General features: G+C 42.0%; 1 protein-coding gene across 2 annotated transcripts in view; it reads right to left on the bottom strand.

The window, feature by feature from the left end:
* The window catches only part of AIDA (axin interactor, dorsalization associated), a 56,237-nt gene that overhangs the window by 9,751 nt on the left and 32,143 nt on the right, over positions 1-14,343 (bottom strand). For both annotated transcript variants that reach the window (XM_067564913.1, XM_067564914.1), the window contains exons 5-6: positions 2,552-2,615; positions 1,928-2,034 (exon numbers count right to left, since the gene is read on the bottom strand). In XM_067564913.1, the coding sequence (XP_067421014.1) occupies positions 1,928-2,034; positions 2,552-2,615 (171 nt within the window). The remainder of the gene's footprint in view (positions 1-1,927; positions 2,035-2,551; positions 2,616-14,343) is intronic.

The following is a 14,343-nucleotide window of genomic DNA, read 5'->3' as shown; positions in this document are numbered from 1 at the left end:
GGTTCTTTCCTTCTTGCACATCACCTGTACTAAAGGTTCTAGATGTTCCAAATTAGTGACACCTGCACAGCTCCATTGCAGTCAGTGGGGTTGCAAAGGTGTATCTGATTGCAGCTTAGTAACAATGCTGTTTATAATGCACAAGGAGAAACAGAATCCTGCTCATTCTCATCCCTGCAGAGCCAAGACACCTAAAAAAGGGACTAAAAGCAGTAAACACATTTTTGTTGCAACAATTAGCAGCTCTGTGAATACACCCAGGAAGCACATCTGCTAAGTAAGAAGGTGCCATTTGTACTTCATTACTTTCCAGAGCAAAGCTGTGCTCTGTTCCTGTGAACTGAATGCTTCTTTATGAGATGATGGCTTCAGAGCTCTGGAGCCTCAGAACAGATGCATCAGTGGGAGGCCAGTGCAAGCTTCTCCACACTGCTCTGCCAATGTACCTTGATCAACTCTGAAATGAAGACACTGCCTCTTGGGATGACATGTTAGTTCATTCTCTGTGGTTCCCTCTTGGTGTCTCTAACATTGGTGTTGGTGCATTTTCAAGTGTGGCAGTTTTCATAGTTAACACTTTTGAATTGAACTGGAGGCTCCAGCCCAATTCTTAGTGAGCATCACCCATTAAATGCTGGTATCTTTCAATTGCTGTCAATACGGGCTAGGTTCAAGACTAGTGACCTAAATGCAATATATTTGCACATTTCATTATGAATCACACTGAGTTGCCCAGGGTCCCTCCAGCTCTTTACCCACTTTCAAAGTTATAAGTAGCCCATGTGTTGAATGTTAGACACCCTGTTTTCTTTAAGCATCTCTCTCCGCCCCAAACTTTTGTGGCCATTTTGCTTCTTAGTAAGGTCAGAACATTTGGCTACAAAAATGTTGGCCTACTATATGTAGGATTTAATCTTAGATTCACTCAGGATATCTTCAACTACAATTTTCATGTTACTTCTCAATATAACTTCAGAGGGGACTTAAACAACGAACACAGACATACAGCTACATAGAGTGGAAGACAAAAGCAATACGCTGGGAAATGCTTATTTGAAACTAAAACAGAACTCAAATTTACACACAGTTTCTCATGATAACAGATGCCCAGCAAGACAACAGCATTCAGATATTGCAGTCATATATTGTGCCACAAAGCTAGTCAGTGTAGTCTGCACATTGGCATTAAGCTTTCATACTTATGCTTAAATCAGCAGTTGCATGTAGCAATCATTTATATTATGGTGGCACCCAGAGGCAAAAAAAACAACAACCCCAAAACAACCCCAAGATCAGGGCCCCATCATGCTTCGCACTGTATATGCACAGATGGAGAGTCCCCAATTATGCTGCTTACAATTCTAGTACCAAAACATTTTCCCCTTCCCAGAACATAAATTTGGTAATTTGCTCTAAAGAAAGGAAGAGAAACAATTAAGCGATCAAAATCCCTCTGATTCTCCTTTTCCACTCTTATCCCTATGAATCTTCAGCAGACAAAAATGTAATTAATGAGCTGTGTTTTCACTAGGACCTATAGGTGTATCAACAGCTACACATGCGTTCATATGGAGAGTGTTTTATCAGATTAGCAAAACCAAAGCAGCACTCCCAAAATGGTTTAATCCAAACTATTGTGTCTCACACAAATGATGCACCGTGAAAGCAAGACAGAAACTAATAAATTATTTTCATCTCCTCACTGAAGGGACAAATATTGCTTTCACTGATTAACTCCACCTGGTTCAGCCGCTAGTCTAAGATTCCTGAGATATTTATTGCTTTGGTGTCTAACCATTTGAGATGTTCTGTTGAAGGTGATTCAGGACTGACTGGAAATGGCTTACCCTTATAGCAGCTTTTAAACAAGTCTCATGTCCCTTCCTGGGTCTATGAAATATCTCAGATGATGAAGATGGTTACCTACCTGGAACCCTAGCAGGAAAAGAATCTGGAGACCCTGCTCCAGCTCCACCTTCCTCATCATCTTCTTCAAATTCCAAGTTCTCCTCTTCTCCAGGTGCTAAAATCTTCCTGTAAGATAAAGAGAAAACCTAGTGACTTGTCTTAAAATAAAAATTTACCGTTAGAAAAAGAGCCACTGTCCCCAGGTTTAGAGCAGAAGCAACGCATTGTCACAAAATACACACAGCACTTTTGGGCTAGTGCTAGATGTACTAACAAATTAAGCCTGTGTAACTAGCACATATATATTACAGTCAGATGCAGACAAAGATTATGAGCCAAATTTCAGTGATATCTAATTCTGGATACCTAGGGCTTGATTTTTTCCATTAATTTCAAGTGAAGTTGTGAGTGTTTAGCAAATCTGGGAGGGGAGAGAGGGAGGGAGGGAGGGAGGAAGGCTATGGTATTTAAAGTTTAGGTATCCCAAAATGAGAGACTCCTTTTAAAAAAAAAAAAAAAAGAGTCTTACCCAAAGCAACATGGCAAGTATGTGATCCAAGGAACCCGCTCTCTCTAACCACTAGACATACTGCCTTTAATATCAATTCAGTTTTTACATGTACAAATCCACAATTTTCCTTACCTGAGCGGGACAGGCTGAACATCAAAGGGGAATTCTTTATTATAGGTGTGGATATTCTTCAAGACTATAAAGAAAAAGTAGACTTAATTTGCTTAAAAAAAACCAAACCCCAACCCAAAACACCCTGCACAACTTAATGGCGCTATGTCCATTCTCATGGTGCCCTCATGACAGATACATCAAAATGCATTAACAAGCCAGTGACAGTACAACTAGGATTATATCACCACAATAATGGTCACTTCCACATAATAACTTAGTTCAAGCTGATACAGCTACCCAGAAAGGCAAGAGTTTAGCCACATTACATTGTCAGTAAAGCCATGTTCCTAACAAAAGGGGTATGAAAAGAAACAGTGGGCGTTAGTGTAGTGAGAGTAATCCAGGGACAGCAACTTTGGTATCCGAATACTTGGCAGGAATTCTCAAAAGGAATGTTGGCATTACAGGCATCAGCTCCAATCAGATTGACAATTCTCCAGAACTGACCTTCAATACATACCTAGGGTACATTTATAGCAAATACTAATTACGTACATCTAGAACAGGTACTACAGAAGTCTGACTGTGCTGCTGTTGAAGTGTAATTTAGGTTGAGATTTGCTAACCCACGTAAGCATATGAGGAAGTTTAACATGAAGAGCCAGGAGAATTCAGAGCACAGCAAATATGAGAACCTAATGAGACCAGTGGATATTGAAGGCTGTAGCTGCTCCCAGGAAAATAGCAGCAAATCTTCAGTTCTGCGCTTAGTACAGGAAACATACCCATTTCCATATTGGGGTCTCACACACTCTCACCTGCATTTTTATTTTTAAACCAGTAGATTCCAATACTCAAGGTGGGATTTTCAGAAGCCCTTCAGTACGGGACCTAACTCCTTTCAGCACTTTTAAAAACCACATCCCCCAGATATTAACAACAGAAACTCCACAGATGAAACTCCACATTTAAATCTGTCTGTTTATATAGCAGGATGCAGTTCAAAAGAGTCAGCCACATCAGTTTCAAAAGACACAAATGGCAGCTAGGTGCCATGATTCCATGGGTCTTGGGTGCAAAATTGTCCTTTGTGCTTCTGAAATTCTCCCTCTAAATCTACATTCCATTCAAAAAAGCTATGTTAAGGTTGTAAAATCAAGCACTCAAAAATTAGGAAGTGCCAGAGTTCTAGTTGCATATGCAACTTTAATTTGATCCCCTTGACTGTATGTATTACAGGTAGAGCCTTGCAAATTCACAGACATCCGTGCACCATTTTTGGGATTGGATGCAGATACAAATTTTGTATCTGTGCAGAGCTCTAGTCACAGAGTAACTGGCCCCTGTAACTCAAGTAGGTTCACCTCCCATGTGTCAGAGCAGTTGCTTTCATTTGGTCAATTAAGAGGGCAGGGCAAAAACCTGGGGCTAAAAGGATTAGAAGGAGGGAGGAAGAGGCAGTGAGAACAGAACTGGCTGAGTTAGGAAGCAGGAGCAGCAGGACTGCCAGAGTCCCCTGGAAGAGAAGACAGTGAAAGCCAGAGATGTGAAGGCTGAACTGAGGTACTGTTTTTTGTCTGGTTGTTAAACTTGGGACAGAAAAACCCGCTTAAAAGGGACTGTGGGAGTGGCAGCAGATCCTTGAGAAGCTGGGGAGAAACCCTGCCTTGTGACATATGGTAGAGAACACAGACACTGCAACCAGCCTCTGATAAAAGGGGAGAGAGGAGGATTGATTGGGGGGGGGAGGAGAAGGGAAATTGAAGCCCAAAACATTGAGCCTCTGTCTACATGGCAATTAAAACCTGCAGCTGGCCCAGGCCAGCTGACTTGGGCTCAGGCTAAAGGGCTGTTTAATTGCAGTGTAGATATTTGGGCTTAGGCTGGAGCCCAGGTTCCAGGGCCCTCTGAGGTGGGAGGGTCCCAGAGCCTGGGCTGCAGCCCGAGCATCTACATTGTAATTAAATAACCCTGTAGCTGGAGCCCACAAACCCAGGCCAGCCACAGGTTTTTAATTGCAATGTAGATATACCCCCAACTAGCTGGGTAAGGCAGTTTCAGCCTGCCTCAGTGGGGGAGGCAGTTGAACAGGCAGAACCTTCTTTGAGGCCAAAGGAGATGAGTGCCCTGAACGGTGTGGCAAACAGAGTGGCCCAACAGGGAAGTTCTTAATTGAGGAAGACCCCAAACAGTCCCAACAGAGGAGGATAACACAGGATCTATCAGGGCCCAATCAGTCCTACAATCCAGTGGAGGCACTTCTGGTGACGGGCTTTGGCTACAGTAATCCAGGGCATATTGTAACTGGAGATTTTTGTTTCAAACTAGTTGAATCTGCTAGGCAGAATAGTCAGGTAATAGGGGTTGCAGAAAAGCCTCAGGGGGGGGTTTAAAATTTAACAAAAACAGTAATCAATTGGATAGATAAAGTGTGGTGTCAGTGTCTGGACATTGTGTGGTATTTAAAATATTAAGTTTTAGGAAAAGGATCTTTAGGATAAAAATTAGGAAGTGAATCTGGCGTTGGCAATTAGAAAATAGCTCTCCTCTCTGTTTGTGCCTAACTCCTAGCCCCTCCCCTATCCATTTTGACATATTCTCACTCCCCCTGGCACCTTAACTCCCTGCCCCATCCTTCTCATTAGCATGGAAGGCAAGGCTACTTATAGGAGGTGAGGCTAATTATCATATTAAGTATTGATTGGCTTAGAGCCTTTTTACATTAGAACCTGATTAACATAGCCACTACAGCTTAATTAGCATATTAGGTAGCCTTCAAGCTGACTGGCTGAGCTTGGGTGACCTTTGGATGAACTCCCTCCCAACATCACCCCTCCCCTACCCATTCTGACAGCTATATATAGCCAACTGTGAGCAGGCTAAGCTTTGTAGAGAGCTGAGATCCTGTAGAACGCTGAGATCACCCGAAGAGAAGAGGAGGTAGAGCGCTGAAATCACCTGGGGGGAGAGACCACCTGAGAAGAGGAAAAGAGCAGAAGGAAGACTAATCAAGAGAACCGAAGAAAGGAAAGAGCTTCACATCAGGACCAACCTAAACAGCGGTGCGCATCATTGAAGCAGAGGTGTGCCTTAGGCTTTGGACAACCGGGCTAACTGAGTCCCCGCTTTATGTCCAAGCCAAGGTAATCCTGTTATTAAGAAACCATACAGGTGATCCTGGTCTTAAAGGCAACTGGGCTAATTGAGTCCCTGCTCTGTGTCTAAGGTGATCCTTGTGTCGGAGAGCTGGGCAGGTGCTTCTGGGCTTAAAGGCAAATGGGCTAACTAAATCCCCACTCTGTATGTAGGCCTAAGGTAATCCTGCACAGATGCCTCTAGGGTTACAGACAACAGAGCTAACTGAGTCCACCCAGCTGTGTGTCTGAGCCTCAGGTAGCTCTGTCATTTTTGTACAGAACAGAAGGACTTTCCCTGACAAACTGAGGGATGCTTTAAAGGTTGTGTAAGTAAAGACCACCTGAGTTTTGAATGTCAATAAAGTTGGATGCTTTTGGTCTGGAGTGAAATTCTCCCCCTCGACCCATCATCTACCCTCCTGATCCACGCTTGCTGGATGATAGATGTTCAAGTATAGATGTTTAATGATAAGTATGTTGTATTATAGCATTAAATTAGTCTTTAGTGTACTGTATGTTCTGTAGTCTAAGTACTATTTTGTGTACTGTATATCTTCTAATAGTTGTATTCTGATTTTATATATATAGTGTTATGGTTACATGTCATGCTTAATTTCTAATCTTTCTCCTTCACGTAACAATTCACTTCAAATAAAACTTGGTATCTGTTTTCAAAGTATCACAGTTTGTGTTTTATCTTGATCAGAGGGCTGTATCTGTGTCCTTTCAAGGGAGGATTGTCTCCCTGGAAATTCCAATAGAACGAATTACGTACCAGTAGTTTTTAGGAGTAATCCTGTACTCTAAAGTTCTCTCAGTAATATCAAATTGGCTTCCCTAAATTCTTGCTGACAACAATATTAGGCAAGAATACCCAGTAATGGAATGTGACTACCTGGGCTGATCCAAGGCCAGAGAACTCAGCTCTGCATGGGGGTAGATAAGTGTATGCCATGACCAATAATCCTGGGGGAAAGACTGGCTGGGTTTTCCATTGCTGCTGCAGGGGCAAATGGAATGACAGCCTAAGCAGGGAGGACCAAGAATCAACTGGGAAAGGAGTGCTGTGAGCTAGAAGCTGGAGTACAAATGGTGGAGTGGGACTGAGAGGAAGCCTTCAACTATCTCCAGAGCTTGCAGGGTCAGCTAAAAACATCAATAAGGGCTAAAGGATGTAAGCACCTCCTGGCAGAAAATCATCCGTCAAGAGAACTGGAACAGGGATTAGCCCCAATGAGGGTGGAGGCAGGGAGTGTGGAAACAGCAGTGCTTACTGACAGAGCAGGAGTTGGCCAAGCTCTAGATAAAGAAGGCAGCCAGGGAATGGAGGTTGAAGGCAGAGCCTCAAGCTCAGCAGGTACAGGGAGGACCTAGACAGCCTCATCAGCAGGCCAGGACCCAGCTAAGACACCAAGGGCAGAAACAGCGGTCTTTTACAGAAAGGGGAAGAGGGGACACCTGTTTTACAGTTCCCATTCTGAGGATGGAAGGTCTTCTAGAATGACTAGAGGCTGCAGTATGTGAGCCACAGATGGTCCAGGAGAGAGAAAGCAGCTGGCTGCAGGACACCAGGCCACCTATGAAGAGAGAGGTTGCCTGATCGTTATGGTCATTGAGCTTAAAGGAGAATTAAAGACCCTACGTGCAGATAACCTCATCTTCTTCTCCAGGCCTTGAAGGTATGTGGATGGTGCACGGGTGGCAAGAGTTTGGATTGTAAGGCTGGCTTTAAGGACTGTGGGGAACTTATGGAATATGGATATATACAAATATATAGGGAGTCTTGTTTTGGGTTATAGAGGTGACAGCAGTCCAGAAGGGTTCCCACTGCTCAGGGGACAAGACAGCCTAAGAAAGAGACAGGCTATTCTAAAAAGGCAGGGAGATATGTTATAGGGTGGCTGGCTCCTGGTAAGTCCAGCTGCCTTGTGTCAGAGCTGGTGCTCCCAGTGGGCCAATTAAGGGAGTGGAGTTGTACCTGGGGCTATAAGGGTATGGCTACACTGGGAGTAAGCCCCCCCCAGTCCAGGTAAACAAAGCAGTACATTAAAACACCAGTGTGGACATTGTGGCACCGGCAGAAGCACAGGCTAGCTACCTGGGCTCAGTCTCACCCAACCCCATGGATCTGAGCTCAGATGGCTAGCTCAAACCTCTGCCAGCGCTGCTGCAAAGTGCTAAAAACAATGGTGTGGACATTAGGTTGAACCCTATTAATGCAAGTCGGTCTACTCAGGGCAGGAGACTCACTCCCCGCTGCAGTGCAGACATACCCTAAAGGGAGTTCCAATGAGAGAGGATTGGCTGGGAGAACAGAACTGGCTGAGAGCGAACTAGGAAGCAGGAGCAGCAGGGAGAGGCCCTCCCCACCCAGCACGGAAGGCAGTGAAACCAGAGATGTGAAGGATGAGCTGAGCCAGGAATTCCTGGTCAGCTGCTCAAAGACTGTGGGAATAGCAGTGAACCTTTCAGAAACTGGGGAAAAGCCCTACTTTGTGACTGTATATATTAAGATACAGTCTTATATGGCTACATATCATTCTACAGAATGGATGGTGGTGCTCACGGAATTTTTAGCCTCTTCAGGAAATTATCTCCAATTTATATCAATTTTACACTTAGGCAACTGAGGCACAGAACTTTAAGCCAATATGAGAAGCCTGCCTCATTCTGCGCACAGAATGGATGGTGGTGCTCATGGAATTTTTTAGCCTCCTCCATCAGTGTGTGAGCCAAGGTATTTACTGCACACCATCCAAACCCTACAGTAAATAAAGAATAATTAAATTACTAATATTGATTAACAGGAAATTATCTCCATAACACCCGTGAGGTGGTATTTATATCAATTTTACACTTAGGCAACTGAGGCACAGAACTTTAAGCCAATATGAGAAGCCTAGGGCTTGATTTTTAACAGTATTTAGCATTTTATAGCACTTTTTATATCCAGAGCACAGCTCCACTGACTTTACTTGCAGCTGTGAATGCTCAGCTCCTGCTACGTCAATGTCCCAACTTTGAGCTGTGAACCCCAATGACTGACAGCTGTCTGAGCTTTCATGGACAATTCAGATCACAAAGCCCAGAATGAAGCTCATGAAAGCTCAGATAAGCACACTGTGTCAAGGGGACCCAGCTACGGGACAAACCTCCCAAGAAGACCAGGTGAATCCAGAGTTTGACCCTCTTTAGAAAATGGTGCAAAGCCTCTCTCTTTGAGAAAGCCTTTCCAGACATGCTACTCAATTTGAATACTCCTTTTTATTCCCAAACCCCTACAAACTCCCCTCTAAGTTCTATCCAATGACTCCATGAAGACCACTAGAGAGTTTGTTCTTGCTATTGATTCTATGTGGGAAGGTCTCAGATACTATGGTAATGAGTGGCAGTAAAAAACCCTATGGCAGAACAAGTTTGATGTGGTCCGAGTAGCCCATGTTGCTAATATTCTTATTCCCAGAAACAGCTTAACTGTTTTAGCTGAAATTGCTTTAAAAAGTTCAACCAGTGACAGAAACCTAGCCTGGAAAATTTCAGCTCTAATGGTTTAAATTTGACAAAGTTATAAAGCAACAGAAAACAAAGCCTAATAATGGAAAACATTAGGCTTCTTTATAGACATCACCGCCTAAGCTGCTTATTATCCATTAACTTTTGTTGATTAGGATCATCATTAAAGCACTGTGTGGAAACTTTCTCTATCACCCAGAATGCATCTAAATTAGCAGTGAATGGGTTATCCTTCCTTTTCAAACACAAAAGCCTGATCCTGGCTTACCATAGAATCAGGCTCCGAGTCCATTGCAAGTACATCTTTTAGTCATTATCAGTGCCATATGACATTCAAAAGCATCTAACGGTACATACTCAAATACATGTATGTTACAAACCACAGCATATAAAAATCTTTCCTTACAATTTCTGCAACACAAAAGAACCTCGCTAATCTATATGATTTATAATATAGAAAGACACTAAGATGTACATAATAGAGGATTGTAGGAAGGGCTTGTATTACAAAGACTTCATTATTTTTACTGAATGGACTACAGAACACTTTATTATTAAGTATACTATAAAATATCCAATGAAAACTAGACACTCTTATTGTTAAGTGACCAAAAGTACTTTCTAGGATGGATTAGCCTTTCTTTTTGGAGTCTGCTGACTTATTCATCAATTTGAAAATTTAACCAACGATTTACAACCAACTTCCGCTGATGTAAATTAGTGAGGTTCTACTATAATGTCATAGTTGCTAATTCTGAATGTGTTTGAAAAGCTCACGGTTGGGTTTTAATGAGGGTTTCCCTTTAAATATAAATATGGTTGATCAGAATTGGCTCCCGAGTCCAAGTCCAGTAAAACCCTTATTCAAAGTTCCCTTAATGGTAAAGCCAGCCATCTGCAGAAGGAGCATGAGCCTCTATGGCTTCTGTTTTCTGTGCAGAAATAGTGTTCACCTGCTTAGACACCTTGAGGTACCATGGGCTAGATTCTCAGCTAATGTAAACCAGTATAGCTCAAGTCAATGGAGCAACTCCAGGTAAAAATGTCACCTGAAATGTATAACAGAAATCATTCACACCCAGATCCATAAAGGTATATGGAAGTTAGGAATATTTTAGGATCTGGGCTTTAGTAATTTAAGTGAAAAGTTACTCTGTTCTTGAGTTCTTCTCTCCTGGAGGAACTTTTCTTTGTGGTAATAACATACAGGCATCATGTGGGTAAGCCCCAGTGTTACTACATTGGAATTCCAAGTTGTGATTTAAGAACAGATCCTGGAGAACGTGTCTTAGGACATTTCTCCTGGATTTGATTTTCTGTGAAAGAGGGACAGCACAGATAATTAATACACTGAACAGGTTTATGTGCAGAAACTGCCTCTCCAACAGTAATAGATATTTCATTTTTTGAGATGCTTTATTATTCTATCAACAGTAATGTATTTTAGCTACAGCCTACTGTATATGATGTGTATTAAATGCAAGAAGTTACAGTTTGAAGTCACAGAAATCAAATGCAGACTTAATAGTTCCCATTGCAGCTTTCACTCAAGCCTCACCCAACACACTAGTCACTTTTGACATTTTAGGCAAACTCACCTATTAAAATGGGACACTTAAGCCTTAAGGTGATGCCTACATTACAGCTGCTACAGAGGCAACACTATGGTGCAGCAGCTGTACCACTTCCTACATCAACATAAGGGTTTTTCCTATCAATGTAGTTACTGCATCTTGGAGAGATGGGTTTACTAGGTCAATGGAAGAGCTCTCGCTGCTTCTACACTGGGAGTTAGGTAAGCCTAACTAATGCACTCAGAACAGGCAGTTGTTCCACAGTCCTAAGGGACGCAGCTAGGTCAATCTAATTTTTAAGTGTAGATCAGGCTGGAGTCTAGGTAGTTACACCCAAAGTTTAGGTATGTATAAGAAAAAGGGTTTGCAAGATTTATTACCCGAAAGGATTTCATGAAATCCTAACTCAAAATGGTTTGTGTGGATCTTCTTGAGGCATTTGCAACATTATTCTAATGCATGAGACTCAAGAGTGTGAAAAGGACTACTAACTGAACAGGCTAATTCCATTGGTCACATAGAATGAAATGTAAACTCCAAAGTTACCAGAATAAATAGTGAAGGGTTTTAAAAAACCCTTTTAAAAATGTAGTTTTACTGTTGTGTTATAAAAGTTGAAGACATTGGTATTCTATAGATACTATTAACCTGAATTTCCTTTCAACAGCCGCCTTTAGTTTAGAGTCAGCATAGTAAGGCAAGCCCACTTTCAAGACAGTTTTAATATTTCAGAGACATGAAGGCTCAAAGTTCTTGCACAGCAAGTGTTAGAGTGCACCATGACCCTACATATCCTGCAGCTTTGGAGTCAACTTTTCCAAGAGATCTAGGTGAAAGTACAGCGTTCCAATGCCAATATACTTCCATTACACTTTGAGGGGAGTTCAGAAATTCTGTAGAAAATAATTGACTGCGCTGATTGCCCTTTGTATGTTCTGATCAGGAGCTGGTTGTAACACTTGCTTTCTCAAAAAGAGAAATTTTCCTTCAGACGTTTTTAAGTTTTAGGAGGAAAATCTTCCAGACACAAAAGCAATTGAGACTAGAACATGTGAATAGGTCTTTTCATTCCATGCTAATTGAGGATGACCTATCCCATCAATACAACCCATGTACACAAAAAATTACCATTACACTACAAATATTAGTTATTTCTGGTACCAGCAAGTTGAAATTTTTTTGGCTCATTCAAGTGGGATGCAGGAGGCATTGACAAAATATACTCAAAACTCATTCTAGTATATTTTATAAATGGCTGAAACTGGCCTGATTGAAATATAAGCCATTTAACAAGAGATGTTTTAGAAAAGCCACAAAACTAAAGGCTACAATTCAAAATGAAATCAACCATTTTGGTGTCAGAACTACACTCTAGAAATCAGATGGATCAAGGAGTTTAAACAAAGATTTTGGTCAACTATATAAAGGATTTTTTTTTTTTTTTTTTTTTTTAAAGCCAGAGAGACTATTTTTGACCCTCACTATAGGAGAGTATTTTCCTGAAGAAAGTAACAACTCCTTGGAAGATACTACAGCTCTACTTCAATAGGATTTGGTGCACGAGAAGGCCATGCATGGCTCGGGCTGTGTAACAGTTTCTTAACAGAAAAGATTAACTCTAAAAGAATGTGAAGATCAATGATTGGATAATTTGGTTGATAGCATTTGGAACTTTAGTAAGTACTACCATATGAAAAAAAAAGACACCGTCAGGGATGCAATATGTTTGGTAAGCCAGAGTCCAATCTTTAACAACTGTTTCCTTTGGTTTATAGAATATGCTGAGCAGAAAGCTAAACAAGATATTGATACACTAACTTTGCAAATTATCACATTGCCAACAAAAGACTAAGGGGGAATACTTGCCCTTTAAGGCCAGAGAGAGGCCAGGCTACCCTGTTCCAGGAATTCTGGAGCAGAGGAGGGCTTAAGAAATGGCAGAGAGAAGATGTCATCACCCCAGGACCACATCTGGGAAAAACACCAGGCTATTGTTTCTTTATGGGCTAGGGATAAGAAGCCTTGTAGTGTAGGGTGGGATGAAGCTCCCCTCTCTCAGCCACCCAGGATAAATTCGGGGGGAAGGCAGCATATAACCTGCCTCTTTCCTTACAATGAGATGCTCACAGGGAAGGACTGCCTGCCCACCGACCCTCCCACCCAGAGAAGTAAGGACTCAGATGGTGTGATCTGGCCTCCAAGTGGTAGAGGAAGGCTGGAAGACTGCACCCAGCAAAGATGCCTGGAAGGAAAAAACTTTTGTTATGAAGGTTTGTGTGTGTTCAGTTTGGTTTTTTGAAAGACTTTGTGGCCAACCCGGGTGGAACCAGCTGAAGGCAGCTAAAGGGGCCAGCTCAGAGAAGCTGCTTGAAGAGCTGCAGCCTCAAACACTGAAAGCATAATGGAGGTTAAAATCTGTAGTCAAATATTTAATATTTTTGCAAATAGCTCGGAGAAATATATATTTCAGGTCACAGTCTAATCCCAAACCTACTGTTATGGATGCCAGATGTGAGGTGGATCAAAAAAATGGCTTTCCATTTTTAAGAATGGCATTTTGGCCCCAGTTCAGGAAACCTCTTTAAAGTACAACTTTAAGAACATGCTTAAGTACTTCCCTCAACAGGGATGCTTTCCTCAATTAAGGTCTTAATAGCCTATCTCCACTGAGGCACGGGGTTGTCAAATGCATTGTAACTGCTGCAAGGTGGGCCCATACAGATGGAGGCAGAATGGCCCAGTGGTTAGAGCTTTCATCCAGTACTTGAGACCTGGGTTCAGTTCCCTGGTCTGCAACAGACTCTATATGTAGCCTTGGGCAAGTCACAGACTTAGGCACCTATGTCACTTTTAAAAGTGAGATTTTGGTACTACAACATTGAGAACAGTACCTAAATACATTTCGCTACTTCATAAGAGGCATTGCAAGGACAGATACATTAAAGATCGTGAGGTGCTCACGTACCACAGGAATGGGGGCATATAAAGAAAAACTGCTGTTTCTCCTCAGCAAGAAAACATTGTGCTCTTCTACTCTTCTTGATCCAAAGGAAAAACCTTGAAATATCCAGACTCCCTATTTTCATCAGTTAAATATTAAAAAGTTCTCTGGCTGCCCAAAGCAGCAATTCAAGTGATGCACAGTGATATCTGTGCAGAACACCAGGCAGCTGCATGACAATGTACCACTGCTTAGCCTCACACCAATGACATCACATGACAATGATGAAATCTCAGATTAGGGCAGTAAGAGATGTGGTGTAAGGCATGTTAGAGTACGTCATCTGGTCTTGCTTGTTTGGACTTTTTTGGGGGAAAGGAAAAATGTATTTGCTTATAGAGGAAGTGTTAGAAGCTGACAGTATTGTAGCCATTCACGGTACTTTGCATGGAGGCAGATCCTGTGACTTCAAAGACATATACAGTGTGAAGTCAATAGACGATATTACCAGAGAGAGATTGGAGCAGACAAATTTGGTCTATTTCTGAAATGGGAAGATGACTTCTGAACTGAGACATCAACATTTAGTCTAATTCAATAATGACCTAGGTCAAGGACATGGGTTTGAGATTTATCAGACATCAT

This window comes from Emydura macquarii, unplaced genomic scaffold, assembly GCF_026122565.2.
Source record: "Emydura macquarii macquarii isolate MOO-44397 ecotype Brisbane River unplaced genomic scaffold, CSIRO-AGI_Emac_v2 contig_2676, whole genome shotgun sequence".
Lineage (NCBI taxonomy): Eukaryota > Metazoa > Chordata > Testudines > Chelidae > Emydura > Emydura macquarii.
Note: the sequence above shows the minus strand (reverse complement) of the source record. Positions and strands in the feature narration are given on the sequence as shown.